This window comes from Lontra canadensis, unplaced genomic scaffold (genome assembly GCF_010015895.1).
Source record: "Lontra canadensis isolate GAN:19392208 unplaced genomic scaffold, GSC_riverotter_1.0 scaffold35, whole genome shotgun sequence".
NCBI classification, from domain to species: Eukaryota; Metazoa; Chordata; class Mammalia; order Carnivora; family Mustelidae; genus Lontra; species Lontra canadensis.
The window spans coordinates 6,014,821-6,032,474 of record NW_022631029.1 but is presented as its reverse complement, the minus strand read 5'-3'; the positions used below and the strand labels follow the sequence as shown (position 1 = coordinate 6,032,474).

Here is a 17,654-nt window from a genome sequence, read left to right as displayed (position 1 = left end):
TTCTATGAAAGTTTCCTGGAGTGGTCTAATTGTGCAGCCAGAGTTGAGAATCACGGCTCTAGTGGAAGTCCTCCATAGGAAAGAGGGGCTGGGGGAATAGAGGATGCCGCCTGCATGTATGCTCAAGTCCTGAAGTGGTACTCCCCAGATAATGCTGACTGTCCGCCATATCCTGTGTCATCTCGTACAAAAGATAACATTGCTGTGAGTCATACTGTCTGATAGCATCATAACCTTGGTCAAGTTGCTAAGTTTTTTGAGTGGGTTTTCTCATTTGTAAAGTGGAGATAATAGTACTTACTTCATAGAGGTGTTTTGAAGCTCAAAAAAGATAATGCGTTTGAAATGCTTTATTTGATAACCTGACACACAGGATAGGTACACATCTAATCGTGGCAGTCATCATCTTTATTAGGTAATTTGTCAGCATGCATGGAGTGTTGAAGGATTTTTCCTAAAAAATCGGCGTTCATTTAGATTGCCCAGTGTCTCTGGTCTGTATTTATCATCTTCAATTGCAACCGAATATTCAATCTTGACCCTTCCTCAGTTGTGTGGTATTAGATTATTTCTTACTTTCCACAAATACTGCTAGAACCAAAAATCATGTGGAAAGAGGAGTTCTTTGATTTTCTTGGAGTACAATTGCAAAAAAATTGGAATTACCAAGTCATAGGGGTATGGTCAGTAATATGAGATTACTCTAAAGGGAGAGTATCATGTGATGTACCATTGAGAATGTGTGGATTTGCTATTTGCCCACTTACCAAGGTGACTGGATAAGGAAATGTTGAGCTACTTGTTGACTAGAACAGCGAGGGATTGTCAGGGAACAGAACATGTTCTAAGCCTTAGATTTCTACATCAAGAAAAGGTATTCAGGGCTTAAAAACTTAGTTTACATTTGTCAGGAACAATTTTGGTATGCTATTAGATGCTGTTTCGAGAGCAACAATGATCTAATGCTTTTCTTTTTTAAAATAACAGTATGAAAGGAAATATTACAATTGGCCATTAGCCAGATAGGTTTTGCATTTATAGAAAAATATTAACAACATGCATTGTCTTTAATACATACAGTTTTTCTGAGGTGTTCTTAGGTAACTAACTAATCACTAACCCTTCTTCCCTTAAGTAGGGATGGCAAGTGAGAGGTTAGAATTGTTCTTAGGAATATTCTCAGTAAAGCAACTATGGATGACTTCATTTTATATGCAGAAATCATATAGATATGAAGATTATCAGGAAGTATATTCCAGAAATATAACATCCCAGTTACTTACTCTGCTACTTGGCTAATGAGATCATATAAGCCTCTTGGTAGATGTTCAAAAAACAAAATGAAACATACATATACATAATAAATGTTTGTGTGTATGATATGTGTAGCTTAATGCTACAAATTTTTACTTGTTTTTAAGTGACCAGTATCCTTGTTTAAAGCTAGATGTAAGTCAAATTTTGGAGAGTAATTAAATACCAGCCTGTTCCTATTTCTTTGTCACCATGTGAAATCAATCAGCTTCAACACAATCACCACTTCCACTCCATACTAACAACCCTTCTTTTGGTTTATTTTTGCAGGAGGTATATCGAATTCCAAAGAAAAGTCAAACTGAAAAGGAGAACACAAGTAGGTATTCAGAGGTACTCTGTGTATATGGCTTTACAAATACTCTTTTGGAAATATGCAGAGGTAAATGATAAGAACTTCGGCTATTTTGTTCTTGAAACCGGATAGTATGTAATTAGGTAAATGAGATATTTGGTGTAAAAGTTCGGAAACTTGCCTTTTTATTTTTTCTTAGTGAATTTTTGCCAAAGGAGATGTCCCTTTATACTGACTGTGCTGTTGCTTTCCTTGAAGTCATGGCTTTTAGTTGCTTTTCTTTCATTTGTTTGTTCCTCTAGAGCAGGCATTGTTAGACCTGTATTCCTGAATGTCTTTGTAAGTCTTTACCTGTAGATGTTTATATGCAGAATCCTTTATTTACATTAATTTTTGGGGAAAATTGAAAACTTTCATCAGATTCTCAGGAAGTCAGTGATCCCCTACAAGGTTAAGAATCATTATTACAGGGGTGCCTGACAAGTTAGTTCACTAGAACATATGACTTTTGATCTCAGGGTTGTAGGTTCGAGCCCTTTGTTGGGTTACTTAAAAAGTACTTTAAAATCTTGGAAAAAAAAGAAAAAATCATATTTTTTGCTTTTTCCCTTCTTGTTTCTTTTTTTGTTTTGTGTTGTTTTTGGTCTTTTTTCTATATTTTTAGCATGAAGAACTTTTTATAATTTTAATCTTACTGGTTAAATAATCTTATAGGTTAAAGCCCTGTGAGGTGTACTTTGCATCATTGTGGGGGTTTTATTTTTGTTTTGAATATTTTTAACTCTATTGGTTTAGTTTCTTTATAGCTAAACATTGTGCTTAAGGCTACAGAGAATTTCTCACATAAGAAAGAAGGCAGGGTTGAGTAGTGCTGGTTGGCAAAACCAGTGGCACTGTAAACTTGGTCATCAGGGCCTAGCTTCTCTGGGTTCAGTGAGTTGAAATCATTAGCAAGATGGGCAAAACTTAAATATCTGTGAAGGTTTACCCCCAACATTTTGCAAATAACTAGTCTGATGTGCCCTCTGAGAGATGCTTTCTGAAAATTGTCTATAATCGATGACTGATCTTTTCAGGAAGCCACCTTTTGTGTGCCAACTTTACTCGCCTTCACATATGTGACCCCCGATCAGTCTCCGGCATTTTATAAGAAATACTTATAATTAAAGCCTGGCTTCGAGGTTACCTCTCAATGTCAAGCAATTAAAGAGCTTAGAACTTTTAAAATTCCCAAGAACCGTAAATTATTTGGGGAAATATGTAGTCTAGCTTTATTCCTTTTATAATATGAAAAAAAAATCAGCCAGAATAAATGAAACAATTTCTCTACCTCACATATTCTAGGATGCAGAGTCAGAATATGAACTGTTAGTATGATTCCTTTTCTTACTTTACCAGGATATAGTGAAGAAATAGCTGCATTTTAAGGAAGTTAATACCAGCCCAAAGAACCTTGTTTTAAGAAGGAAATAGAGTAGTCATGGGCAGACCCAGAAGTAATTAGATAGTAGTACTTCCCAAAACGATGTTGTGCTCTAATACCCTGTGAGCTGCAGCAGTTGTTCTAATTGTATAGCGTTTTCTACCAGTATGTGGAGGTGAGTTCTGTTCTCACTGACAAATGCTCATATATGGCCACTGATGAACCATTTTTGCAAATAAATGGAGCTTTGGGCTCACCAACAGAAGAACTACAAGAATGGCAGATATAAACCTAATCCTGCCACTAGGGAAGAAAACAAGTAATAGCATGTTTTTCTGAGGTGAGAAAAAGAAAAAGCAGTTAATGTTTATTGTGAATCTGCTTTGTGCTGTGAGAGATATTTTATAAGAAATTCTCAAGAGCGTCATCTGATTAATCGGGGTAGCGGTGCTAACAAAGCAGCAGCATGTAGTACCAGTTAATTTATATTGAAATAGTCAGTGGTGGGGTTTAGACTTCGTAGGGGGATAAGAAAGTAGGAGGTGAGGTCAGTGAAAAGTAATAGACAACTTTTGGGAGCAGTAAGTATTGACCCAGCTGTATTTTGGAAAGTAAGTAAGTGGAATTGGGTGAGGACCATTCTAGGTAAAGAAGCTGAGTAGAAGAGGTTGATAGTATTATCCTTCAGTTGGAAAATGGCATTTTTGGGGGAAGATGTAGCTCTCTGGCTTGGATAACGTTCTGATTTATCACCTGTCATCTGTGTTTGAAATCTTTTCCTTTTGAAATGGTAGTTGTTTAAAAAAAAAAAAAAAAATTGTCTACTCCCCCCCCCAATACACACACCTTTTTTTTCAATTGAAGAGATTTTTTTCCATTTGAGGTTTTTATGCTTAACATGCCAGGCTGCTCTTCCATAAACTAAATATGCAGAGTTACAGGGGCAGTAGAAGGCTTTTACATTTTGAACTGCAAGCAGACTCCCCTGTTAAAGGTAATGGGAACATTTTGCATGCGTGTCTTCCACAGAACTTGTTAGAAATGTTGAAGGCTTGGACTGAGAGTTTTGTTGGGGAAGGTGGAAAAGTGAATTCATGGCAGGGACTTGCAGGATAGAGTGCGTGCACACACTCAATACCTTCTGTCTCATCCAAATTCCGGATGGGCCTTTGAGGGAGGAGAGTCTATAGACCCATTTGTTGGATAGAAATTGTATTATACAATTGACATGCTATCATGGAGAAGAGTCTGCCAAGTAAATTTTTAAAAACCCTTTTCCCTTAGTAACTGACCGAGGAAGGGATGCTGTTGGCTTCAGAGATCAAACAGCTGCCCCAAAGACTCCTAACAGGTCAAGAGAGAGAGACCCAGACAAGCAAACTCAAAATAAAGAGAAAAGGAAACGAAGGGGCTCTCTCTCACCACCTTCTTCTGCCTATGAGCGGGGAACAAAAAGGCCAGATGACAGGTAAGTGGCCTGTGTGAGTTACTCTCTTTTCTGAGCCAGTCAGAAAGTTCCCAAGTCAATACTTCTGATTTTGGGCACCAAGGGGTTTTGGAATAAATATGTTCTCTTGATGAGTGAGTATAAAACTTTACTGATAAATATTGAAATAGAGTTTCTTTTGACAGTGAGGACTAGGTTTCTACTTGATAACATTTAAATGCTATTTGAGGAGCCAAAGATTTGTTCTTTAAAGGGGAGTGGAGATTGGTTGGAGATAACTCTTTAAAGATAATGGTAACTCTTCTAAAGCCAGAACTTTGTTTTCTAATGAATCTTGTGCGGATCAGTCAAAATGCTGATTGATCCCTGTGTCAGAGGCTGTCTTTGCCTTGCTTGTAGAAAAACAAGCCACATGGTGACCCACTGGGTACTAGAAAACATTTATTCCAGAGAAGTTTTTTTTAAATTAAATTTATTTTGGGGGGTGCCTGGGTGGCTCAGTTGGTTAAGCATCTGGTTTTAGCCCAGGTCATGGTTCAAGGTCCTGGGATCCAGTCCCTCACTCTAATCCTGCTCAGCAGGGAGTCTGCTTCTCCCTCTCCCTCTGCCCCTACTGCTGCTTATGTGTTCCTTCCCTCTCTCTCTTTCAAATAAGTAAAAAAACTTTTAAAAATAAAATTAAATTTATTTTTTGAAAACATGAAGTATTGCATTCATATAATGCAGTTGCCAGAATTTTAAATTTGGGATTGTCAGAGTTTGTAATAGTAAATTCATCATGATTTTTTTTTTTTAATTTATTTGACAGAGATCACAAGTAGGCAGAGAGGCAGGCAGAGAGAGAGGAGGAAGCAGGCTCCCCGCTGAGCAGAGAGCCTGATGTGGGGCTCAATCCCAGGACCCTGGGATCATGACCTGAGCCGAAGGCAGAGGCTTTAACCCACTGAGCCACGCAGGCGCCCCTCATCATGATTTTAATTTGCATTACCCTAATAGTTAAATAGATTGAACATCTTGTCATATATTTATTGGTCATCCCTGTTTCCTCTAATGTGAAGTGTCTTTTAATAGGTGCTGTTTGTTTAGTTTTTATCTTTTTGAGTTTAGGATTTATTTTTTAGGGGTTCTTTATATTCTAAATATAATTCTGCTTTGATAATAATTTTTGCAAGTATTTTTTCCCAGTTTGCGACTTATATTTTGACTCCTTTGTGTCTTTTGATATATAGAATTTATTAATTATGGTGTAATTGACTACATCACGTGTATGTTTCCTTCATGGTTAGTGCTGTGTTTTAGAAATTCTTCCCTGTCCTTGAGGTGATGATACTCTCTTCTTTTCTTGTGCTTAATTTATTGGGAATCAATTTTTGTGTATGTTGTGAGGTAGGAATATGGTTTTCATTTTTTTCTAAGTGAATACCCAATTGTCTCTGCACCATTTACTTGAAAGCCTGTCCTTTCTCCTTGATCTGCAACACTGTCTCTCTCTAATAAGCTTTTATATGTGGGAGGATCTGTTTTGGGGCTCATAATGTGACTGTAGCTTATATTAAGTCTTGATAGCAAGTAGGGCAAACCCCTGCTTGATCTTCGGGATGTCATCTCTTTTCTGAGACTTGTTCTCCTTAGGATCTGCTTGTCAGATTTCTCCTACTATCTCCACCCCCCCCCCCCCCCCCAAGGTGATTCTGAGGAGACTTGACATCTTTAACAGTTTTTTGAGTATTTCTGTTCCTATATTCAAACTGAGTATTCAGATATGCTCTGTCTAGTTAGGTCTTTAATATTTTAAATATTGAGTTTTTTGTTAATCTCCTTATTTGTTTATAGTTTCCTGCAGAAAGACTTTGGTATCTTGGTATATTCATTTCTGAGAACATTAATTTTTGGTTACGTTTTCAGCTTGTTGCTAGTATGTAGATGTGCAGTTGAATTTTGTTATATTGATCTCATGTTTGGTGACCACATAGAAACTCACCGATATTTCAAAAGTATAGGGGTTTTTCCCTTTTTGTTTTTGTATTTGTCAACAATCCCCATCATATAAATTTCTGTTTTTCCTTTCTAGTTCTTTCGCCTTTCTTGCTATTTTGCTAGCAGTGCCTCCAGTACAAATCACAGAATAGCAGTGTTTTGTTTTTTTGGGGGGAGAGGGTAATTGATTTCTAGTCATGTTTTATTTTCTTCCACTTTTTTGGGCTTATTTTTTTTAAATAAATTTTTAATTGGAATAATTGAGATTTTTTAGCTCATTAATTTTCAGCATTTTTCTCTTCAAAGTAAAGTGTTGAAGGATTTAAATTTCTCCGTAAGTACTATTTGAACTACTCTTTTGATAGCACAGTTTTGTTTTGTTTTGTTTGAAAGAGTTTATTTATTTATTTGATAGAGAGAGACACAGCGAGAAAGGGAACAAAGACAGGGGGAGTAGGAGAGGGAGAAGCAGGCTCCCACTGAGCGGGGAGCCCAATGTGGGGCTCGATCCCAGGACCCTGGGATCACGACCTGAGCCAAAGGCAGACGCTTAATGGCCCAGCCACCCAGGTACCCTGATAGTGCAGTTTTATCATAATCTAGTTCTAGATACTGTTATGGTTTGCAATGTGTTTAAATTTATTTTTGTTAAATCTCAAATTTAATTGCTATTAATCAGTTTTTATTATACCAGCTCTTAGAATTTTATTGAGACTTGCTTTAGAATCTATTTCATTTGATGTTAATAGAAGTATGCTATCTTCCTGTTGCTAGGATTTAACTGATAATGTATTTTTTCCTTCCTTTTACTTTTAACTTTTCTGTGTCTGATAGATAAATAGCTTTATGGATGATTGATTTATTTTTTAAATTCTTTGTGGCATTTCTTTAACTGGTTGTTTCACTTAAATAGAATCTAAAGCTAATCAATATCCTGAACAACATTTGTACTTTAGGATACTCTGATCGTTCAGTTTATATGCTGTTACTGTCCAGCATTGTAATTTCTTGTTGCTTTGTCCCATTCGTTATTGTCAACTTTTTATGTGTACACAAACTGACTTACTAATTTGTTTACATTTGTCAATTTCTTTGTTCTCCATTCTTTCTCCTTAGACCTTCCTTTAGAAGATTTTGTTTAGTGATTTTTTGTTCATCTTATTTTTCAGTTTTTGTCTAAAAAATCTTGTTTGCATTGCTCACCTTCAGTTTTAAAAATCAGCTTTACTTAATCAGTAGATATAAATTACTTACAGAAATATTATAAGTATATAATTCAGTGTGTTTTGACAAATGCATGCAGTTAAGTAACCACCCACAGTCATCATATAGACATTTCTGTCATCTCAGAAAATTCTTTTGAGTTCTTTGTAGGCGGTCACCTTCTCCTACTCATAGTTCCTGGCAGCCAGCCACTGCCCTGCTTTCTGACCCACTGGTTTTGTCTTTTCCAGAATGTCATGTATATATGACATCATACTCTAGATAGTATTTGATGTGTCTTTCCTTAGCAGATTGCGTTTGAGATCCATTCATGTTTTGTGTTCCAGTAGTTCCTTTTTATTAATAAGTGGTAGTCCATTGGGTAGGTATACCAGAGTTTGTTTACAGATTCCTTAGTGGATAGGCATTTGGATTGTTTCCAGGTGGCTGATGTGAATATTACAAGTGTAAGACATATACATGTTTGAGTCTTTATGTGAACATGGACTCTCATTTTTTAAAAAAAGATTTTATTTATTTATTTGACAGACAGCACAAGTAGGCAGAGAGGCAGGCAGAGAGAGAGGAAGGGAAGCAGGTTCCCCGCCTAGCAGAGAGCCTGACTCGGGGCTCGATTCCAGGACCCTGGGATCATGACCCGAGCTAAAGGCAGAGGCTTTAACCCACTGAGCCACCCAGGCGCCCTGGACTTCATTTTTTAAAAGGAAGTTTTGCTGAGTTTAAAGTTTTTCTCTTTTTAAAATGTTTTTATTTTTTTAAAGATTTTATTTATTTATTTGACAGAAATCACAAGTAGGCAGAGAGGCAGGCGGGGAGGGGGGAGGCAGGCTCCCCGCTGAGCAGAGAACCGCCCCCCCCCCCATGCGGGGCTCTATCCTAGGACCCTGAGATCATGACCCAAGCCCAAGGCAGAGGCTTAACCCACTGAGCCACCCAGGCGCCCATCTCTTGTTCTGCTTTTAAGATGTTCTCTTTGTATTTGGTGTTCTGCAGTATCACTACCCTATGTTTATATGAGAATTTCTTCTTTTCTCTGGTTGAAATTCATTGAACTTTTTGAATTTGAAGATTGTCTTCTGTTACTTATTCTCTTCAGATCTGATCTCTTGCTTAACTATACCATGTATCTATACTATCCCCTGCCTTTACTACTTGAGATGCCTGTCTTTTTTCCTGTGTTCATTATACCCTGGCTTTCCTTTTTTAAAGTACCATTTTATGTCCTCTAATATATATTTTAAAATAATATATTAGTTTTTAACTTTATGAAAAGGCCGCTCTTCTGTGTTTAATTTGAGGGTACTTTGTTTTCACTTGGTATTGTATTGCTAAGATTTATCCACAATTGTATGTATCAGTTTATTCCTTTTCATTGTTGTACGTAACATTTTGTTGTAAAATGTAGATAGGCATTTGGATTTTTCTGTTATGTATAGTGCAGTTATCTAATTATGAGGTACATATGCAACAGGGTCTGGGGTATATGAGTAGAATTGTTGAATTGTCAGGTATGTGCATGCTCAATTTTATATGATAATTGAGTTTTAATTTCCACTCTTTTTCCTTTCTAGATGTTTCATGAGGTGGTTTTTCAAGTCTACCTGATAGTTTTTTATGGTCCCATTCCTTAGTAATATTTTTAATAGCCTCTTATTTCATTAAACATAAATGTCTCTTATAGTCTGTGTCAGATAATTCCAGTACCAGTTTTTGTGGGTTTCTTCCTCTCATTTGTTTATATAGGTATATGTATAATTTTATAATTTTATTTTTAATGAACTCATCATGTTCTTTAGAATTTGATCTGTGGGAATTCACTGAAGCCTAGATTTTTGGATTTAAGGTGCTTTCTTCTGTAGACTAATTGCATTTGTTTCTGCCAGGCAGCTAAGGATACTACCATCCCATTAACACTTTATTTATTTATTTTTTTAAGATTTTATTTATTTGACAGACAGAGATCACAACTAGGCAGAGAGGCAGGCAGAGAGAGAGGGGTGGGGAAGCAGGCTCCCCGCTCAGCAGAGAGCCCAATGTGGGCTGGATCCCAGGACCCTGAGACCATGACCTGAGCCGAAGGCAGAGGCTTAACCCACTGAGCCACCCAGGCGCCCCCCATTAACACTTTAAAGGGAACTTTCAGCTTAAGAGTTTTTTATACCATATGTTTTTTGTTGTTTGGATAAATGTTATGCCCCTGTCCGTGAAGCTGTTCTTAGATGTTTTTTTGCAATGAAACCTCTTGAAATTAGTTGTTGTTTTTAAATTTTTGCAAAGAGCACTTTCTCAGAAGTTTGATTCACTCCATAGAACTTCACAACAAACTCTTTTAAGCCTTCAGTTCTTGGGGCACCTGGGTGGCTCAGTTGATAAGTGTCTGCCTTTGGCTTGGGTCATGATCCCAGGGTTCTGTGATTGAGCCCCACTGGGGCTGCCTGCTCAGCAGGAAGCCTGCTTCTCCCTCTCCTACTCCCCCTGCTTGTGTTCCCTCTGTCACTGTGTCTCACTCTGTGTCAAATAAATAAATTTTGAAAATCTTAAAAAAAGAAAAGAAAAGCCGTCAGTTCTCTTCCTTTGAATGTTAGAGCTGATGGTTTCTAAGAGGCCTTGTCAAAACCATCATAGGGCGTTAGGCTTAGCAGTAAAATATATTATTATATTTGGTATTGCACAGAGAAGAGGAGCTGAATATAACTCCCCATACTTTTCTGTGTGCATTCTCATCCTTCACTTAACTGCTCTCTGTTGAATTTGTCATGAATACATGTGGTCAGATAGACATCAAATTCTGTAGCTTTTATTAGTGTATTTTGTTTTAATTTCAGTATTTATAAACCTAGAACTGTATAGAGAGCTATGCAAGTGTAAAGAAGAATGTGTTTAGAATATTATATGTATCTTTAATTTGAGTTCTAGAATCTGAGAATAAAGATAAAGTTATTGGCCCCTCAGGTCATGATCCTGGGATCAAGCTCTGCATTGGGCTCTCTGCTCAGCAGGGAGCCTGTGTCCCCTTCTCTCTCTACCTGCCTCTCTGCCTACTTGTGATCTGTCTCTCTCTGTCAAATAAGTAAATAAAATCTTAAAAAATAAAAAATAAAAGTTATTATTTTCAGGGCGCGTGGGTGGCTCAGTGGGTTAAAGCCTCTGCCTTCGGCTCAGGTCATGATCCCAGGGTCCTGGGATCAAGTCCCACATTGGGCTCTCTGCCTCAGCAGGGAGCCTGCTTCCCCCTTTCTCTCTCTCTGCCTGCCTCTCTGCCTACTTGTGATCTCTGTTTGTTAAATAAATAAATAAAATCTTTAAAAAAAAAAAGTTACTATTTTCTTCTAAATGTTTTCTTGAGATTCTCTTCTATCTGCAGGATTTCTTAAGTAATTTTGACTGATTTTTAACCAATGCCAAATTGGATTTGGCGTGATTAATGGTTTAGTATTGAGTGACATACCTTTATTAATGCTTTGATTATGTCCTTGATTTAGGGAAGAACATTTGTGATGCTCTGACTGTTTTCTTTCTAGATATGATACACCAACTTCTAAAAAGAAAGTACGAATTAAAGACCGCAATAAACTTTCTACAGAGGAGCGTCGGAAGTTGTTTGAGCAAGAGGTGGCTCAGCGGGAGGCTCAGAAACAACAGCAGCAGATGCAGACGCTGGGAATGACGTCTCCACTGCCCTATGACTCTCTTGCTTACAATGCCCCTCATCACCCCTTTGCCGGCTACCCACCAGGTTATCCCATGCAGGCCTATGTGGATCCCAGCAACCCTAATGCTGGGAAGGTGCTCCTTCCCACACCCAACATGGACCCTGTTTGTTCTCCTGCTCCTTACGATCATTCTCAGCCCTTGGTGGGACATTCTACAGAGCCCCTTGCTGCCCCTCCACCCGTGCCAGTGGTGCCCCATGTGGCAGCCCCTGTGGAAGTTTCCAGTTCACAGTATGTGGCCCAAAGTGAAGGTGTGGTACATCAAGACTCCAGCGTCACCGTCTTGCCAGTGCCAGCCCCAGGCCCAGTCCAAGGACAGAATTATGGTGTTTGGGATTCAAACCAACAGTCAGTCAGTGTCCAGCAGCAGTATTCTCCTGCACAGTCTCAAGCAACCATATATTATCAAGGACAGACTTGCCCAACTGTCTATGGTGTGACGTCACCCTATTCACAGACAACTCCACCAATTGTACAGGTAACCTTTGGAACCTCTCTTGTCTGTCTTGTTCTGTTTATGGGATGTTAAATCTGATGTGAAGGGGGAGTCCTGCCATTGATTACTTTTACGTATCAATCAGTTGCATATGTATTAGTTATCTCCTGCTATGTAACAAATTACACCAGAATTTAGTAGCTTAAGACAACTGGTAATTATTATCTGACAATTGTTGTGAGTCAGGAATTCAGAAGTAGCTTGTCTGGATGGATGGTTTGGACTCAGAGTCTTTCATGAAATTAGAGTTTGACTGTTAACCAGGGCTGTAGTCATCTGAAGGTTGGGCAAAGGATGGAAGATTCACTTTGAAGCTCACTTACATGGTAGTTAACTCCGTTTTCTGTCTTCATATGGACCTTTCTGTAGGTCTTCTTACAGTGTCCAGATGACTTCCCCCAAAGCAAGAGATGGAGAGCAGCTTTTGGATACTTCTCTCCTTTTTGCTTATAGGCAGTGAATAATACACAGTTAATTCTTTTATATTGCTGCAGTGGGAGGACTTTTGTCATGGTAACTGAGTCAGGAGATGGCTTGTCCTTTTCTTCTGAGACCTGGTGTGTATATTTTTTTTTTATCCCCTACATGTTTATCATCACAAATTTTGCCAGAGTGTCTGTGATGCACTGAGCCGGAGGATATCACTGTAGTAGGAAATAGTAATGTTAAATTTAAAGGCTGAGTGTACTGATTTTATATTTCAAAGTGTATTTTTGTGCCTTTTTTTTTTTTAAGATTTTATTTATTTACTTGACAAAGAGAGAGATCACAAGTAGGCAGAGAGGCAGGCAGAGGGCGGGGGGTGGAGGGGGAAACAGGCTCCCCACCAAACAGAGAAGCCCGATGAGGGGCTCAATCCCAGGACCCTGAGACCACGGCCTGAGCCGAAGGCAGTGGCTTAACCCACTGAGCCACCCAGGTGTCCCTATTTTTGTGCTTTTAAATCAAGTTTCTTTTCTGTAGAATACAGCAGTACATTTTAAGCTTAAAAAAACAAAAAAGTAATGTATAAAGCATCCTCCTCACCACATTCCTACGTCTCTCACATCACTCCTTAAAGGTGAATTTTTGTGGATGGGGGAGATTTGCAGAGATAATTCCTGCACACATTACTTAGTACTGATCAGTACCGTGATTTGTCACTATTTTTGTGATGAAGCTGCGTCAAAATTTAGTTTGTAAGGCCATGACAAGGTATCTAGTTTTAATTCCTAAAATTCTAAGTGTTAACTATGTTCATTTTGGATGATCTCTTTATCCACATGCTTATATATTTTACGTATTTGTAATTTTGAAGATTTGGAACTATCCCATTGTTTATACTTAACATGATTCTTAACCATTTTCCCAAATTACTCTGTATTTTTATATATGTGCATGTGAATATACATACGCATATGCATTTTAATGGCTATATAACATCCCATTTGCTTATCAAATAATTTCTTACCCATTTTTCTGGGGGTATTCATTTAAAAGTTCTTTTTATAATTATAAATAGCACTTCACTGAACATTCTTAGGTTTCTTTTGTTTTTTTCTTTCATGTTTGGCTTACAATGAATATTGTAGTGCTAAATAAGGCTAATAAAATGGGTGTTGGGGTGCCTGGCTGGTTCAGTTGGTGGAGCATATAACTCTTGATCTCCAGGTTGTGAGTTCAAGCCCCATGTTGGGTTTAGAGGTTACTTAAAAATAAAAATCTTTTTTTTCTTTTTTTATTCTATTCATTTACTAGAGAGAGAGATGGGGGGGGGTTGGAGGGAGTGGGGAGAGGGAGAAGCAGACTCCCCGCAGGCCTTGATCCCAGGACCGTACCCCACCTGGGATCATGACCTGAAGTGGAGGCAGACACTTAACCAACTGAGCCACCCAGGCACCCCTTATAAATAAAAATCTTAAAAAGGGACGCCTGGGTGGCTCAGTTGGTTGGACGACTGCCTTGGGCTCAGGTCATGATCCCGGAGTCCTGGGATTGAGTCCTGCATCGGGCTCCTAGCTCCATGGGGAGTCTGCTTCTCTCTCTGACCTTCTCCTTGCTCATGCTCTCTCTCACTGTCTCTCTCTCAAATAAATAAATAAAATCTTAAAAAAAAAATCTTAAAAAAGAAAAGAAAAGAAAGTGGGTATTATTGGCCATTAGGTATCAATTTTTTAAGTATTGTCTTTCTTTTTGTATGTTTAATTTTGCCTCCTACAGAATGTTTTAAGTGTCTTAAACAAATTTCTTAGATTCTGACTTCTGCTTTCTTATCCTATTCTTTCTTGGACCAAGCCATTCATTTTGAGATTTTCCCTGAGAATGTGTATCAGATGTAAGAATTATGGTCTGCTGCTATCCCATTTCTATTCCTGAAGTATGTCCTTAACCTAGGTTTTAGAGCATAAACAACAGCAGTGGAGGATACTTATTAAAGACTCGCCAGGAGAGAGTTAACTGGTCATTTGGCCATTCTTATGAAATGGAGTCTGTTTTTTCCATCCCACTGAGCAGAAGATTTAGGCATAGCCTTAGGACTCAAGCATTACAATTTTGCTTGCTTGTAGTTTTCCTTTCCGTTCTACCAAGGAGTCATATGTTAGATCCCTAATGTATTTTGTTTGTGCTAGAGTGGTAGGTAAATGGAGTTGGATGGTCCAGACTGTTCTTTCTTTCTCTGTGAGATTAGTTATCAGAGATGATGCCGGGCTTTGGGTGATGAGAATCATAGAACATGTTGTCAGTGTGTGTTTGGAGTCCGTGTCCATCATTTCATGTATGTCTTGGAGACAGGTGCTTCATTTATATTCTTCAGTTTTACTTATCTATGAAATGAGCTGAATGCCTCAGAGTGGTTGAGGTTTGCATGAGCTAATGGATACTAATAATGGTAGATTTAAAGCACCATGTACCTTGAAGGCTTAATTATAGTTATTATTCAGTTACCTTAATGATACTGAGAGAGTATTGATGTTAGTGGGGTGTGAAATCCTCCTAGTCAGGGTCATCTTCTAGTGTCTGGTCTAACGATCGTCAACCTCCAAGAGGAGGCCTTGAGGTTTGTGTTCGAGCATAGTATTGACCGTACCAACATGGGCTACTGAGAGTTTGCAAGATATAACTTTGACAGTGAAGGTAGTAGGTAATATAACACAAGTTTGTGTGTGTGTGTACATATGCAATATGTTTGACATTTGGAACAGATGTATGATCAGAAGGTGACTTTCATTTTTTTGCTGTAATTGCTTATTAAACATAAAAGCCCGATTTCCACAGAGACCACATGATTTATAGTGGTTTTGTGACATTACTAAGTGGCCTATTCTTACAAAGTCGTACTGAATCACATCTCAAAAAATGCAGTGCTAAGGACTATAATTTTTCACATTATAAAGTGAAGTGACTCAGTTATAAAGTAATAGTGATTTTTTTTCCTTCTCTAGAAGTAGGGGCAGAATAATCATGTCTATAACATTTTAGACATTTTTAGATTTCTCTTGTAAATTCCATGGGAAGTCCCATTTTAAAGATATTTGTAGACTGGATTGATGTTTGAGAAAATTAGCTTTTATGTAATTTCATGTCTCTTGAAGGGGAGAGCCAGTGTCCTACAGATGTCCCCCCTCCCCCGCATATAGAGAGACTTGATCGGCATATGTTATTTGTGTCTCACAAGTGTGTAACATCTTCCATACGAACCTCAGTGGGACTGCAAACCTGTTCTCCCTTTTTATTGCTGTTGTTAGTTTTGGCATTGACATGTGTTTGTCCGCTGGTTTGGATAGCTTCTATAGAAGCCTGGAGGATGTTCATTTTCCTCTTTCTTTTTGACAGTCTGGGTTTTAAAGACTGTACCTCTAAATGATTTGTTGCTGTCTTGGGTGACTTTTTTTTTTAGTCTAGCAAGGCTGATACGGTTCAGATATTTTTGGCATTTCCTTTGGAAGTTATTTCCAGTATGTGTTCCATTCTCTCCTGATGATAAATTATCATCCTTTAAATATATATTTGCTTTTTAGAAACAGGTGAAATTTGTCTGGAGCCTCCTCTGGCAAATACAGAGAATGATCCAGCTCGATAAAGCCATTGCAGTTCAGAAGTTACCACACAGCCAGCACTTGGAGTGAGAGTCTTCATGCTAAAGAAACCATAGCTTTACTTCATTACTTTACATTAATCAGGTCCTTTAAAGTGTCTCCATTGATGAGCCTTACTTACTAACTCTGATCTTGTCAGACAGATTTTCCAGGAGCAAAGTTTCACGGAAGGTCAAAGGAATTTTTAGCCTCCAAAATATTAGCGTTTTTCTGTTGCAGATTTGAGTGCTTGACCTCCTGATCACTCTGGAGATAACATGTTTATCAGTTTACTGCCTTCTTCAGCCCCCCAGAAACTTTTTTTTTTTAAGATTTATTTATTTATTTGAAAGAGAGAAAGTGTGCGTGCATGGGTGTGCGTGAGTGGGGACAGGGGCAAAGGGAGAGGATCTTGAGCAGCGCTGAGTACAGAGCCCAGTGTGGGGCATGGTCTTAACCACCCGTGAGATCATCATGACCTGAGTCAAAACCAAGAGCCAGACCCTTAACCTACTGAGACACCCAGGCGCGCCCCCAGAAACTGTTTTTACCCAGAATCAGATTTACCAGCGCATATATATTAACCCCCTACATGCACAGTAACTTGCCTCTTGTATCCACTCTTCAAGATTCTTCCTGCTGGCCATCAGGGCTCTTGGAAGTTCACTTTCCGGGTAAAGTGGTGATAATAGACTAGAACCCAGCTAGATATGTTTTGTTTTATGGCTTATTTTCAGCAAAGTTGAAATCGAACTTAAAAAGAATTATTTATACTTCACTTTTAAGGTTATACTTTTAAATTTCTTGAATAGTATTTGATCATCTTTTTTGCTGATAATCGTTTTGTACTAAACTCTGATTCAGTATTGTCTGGGTATACATCAGCATTAAAAAGTCCTTTTGGTTGGGCGCCTGGGTGGCTCAGCAGGTTAAAGCCTCTGCCTTCGGCTCGGGTCATGATCCCAGGGTTCTGGGATCAAGCCCCACATCGGGCTCTCTGCTCTTCAGGGAGCCTGCTTCCTCCTCTCTCTCTCTGCCTGCCTCTCTACCTACTTGTGATCTCTGTCAAGTAAATAAATAAAATCTTAAAAAAAAAAAAAAAGTCCTTTTGGTTTAACCAGATTTCATGCTTTGGGACCAGAATTAGGTTGGGAGATAATACTTGTTTCTACAAAATCTTTGATGTTGTGCAGGTTTCCCATCTTGTATCCAAATACTTAGAGATGAAAGCATTTCTATTTTGTGATATTATTTGGATAATAATTCTGCCTTGACAGGTAACATTGAGTGTGGTTTCTCTGTGTAGATTAAGCTGTTCCAGAATATTGAATCAAGTACTGCTAACCTTTGAACAATTCAGGGGTTAGGGGCACCAACTCCCCCCAAACAAAAATCCTGCATATGATTTTTAACTCCCCCCAAACTTAACTACTGTTGGCTGAAAGCCTTAATGGTAAATGGTCAGTTAACACATATTTTGTATGTTATATGTGTTATGTTCTGTATTCTTAAAGTAAGCTAGAGAAAAAAAAAATGAGAAAATCATAAGGAAAATGCATTTACAATACTATACTGTGGAAAATCCATCTGCTAAGTGGCCCCATGCAGTTTAAATCATGTTGTTCAAGCGTCAGCTGTGTCGTACTTCTCTTTTTCTTGGTGCCCTCTCAGTACTTACTCATCCAGAAATCTTTTAGTTCCATTGGCCTA

At 38.3% G+C, this 17,654-nt stretch overlaps 1 protein-coding gene across 6 annotated transcripts in view; it reads left to right on the top strand.

Moving 5' to 3' along the window:
• Window positions 1-17,654, top strand: part of SETD2 (SET domain containing 2, histone lysine methyltransferase) — a 123,764-nt gene that overhangs the window by 83,967 nt on the left and 22,143 nt on the right. For 2 of the 6 annotated variants that reach the window (XM_032867882.1, XM_032867881.1), the window contains exons 13-15: window positions 1,585-1,633; window positions 4,317-4,500; window positions 11,202-11,871. In XM_032867882.1, coding sequence (XP_032723773.1) covers window positions 1,585-1,633; window positions 4,317-4,500; window positions 11,202-11,871 — 903 coding nt within the window. Of the gene's footprint in view, window positions 1-1,584; window positions 1,634-4,316; window positions 4,501-11,201; window positions 11,872-17,654 lie in introns of those variants that run through there. The other 4 variants (XR_004383894.1, XR_004383896.1, XM_032867883.1 and 1 more) reach the window with 4 other exon arrangements.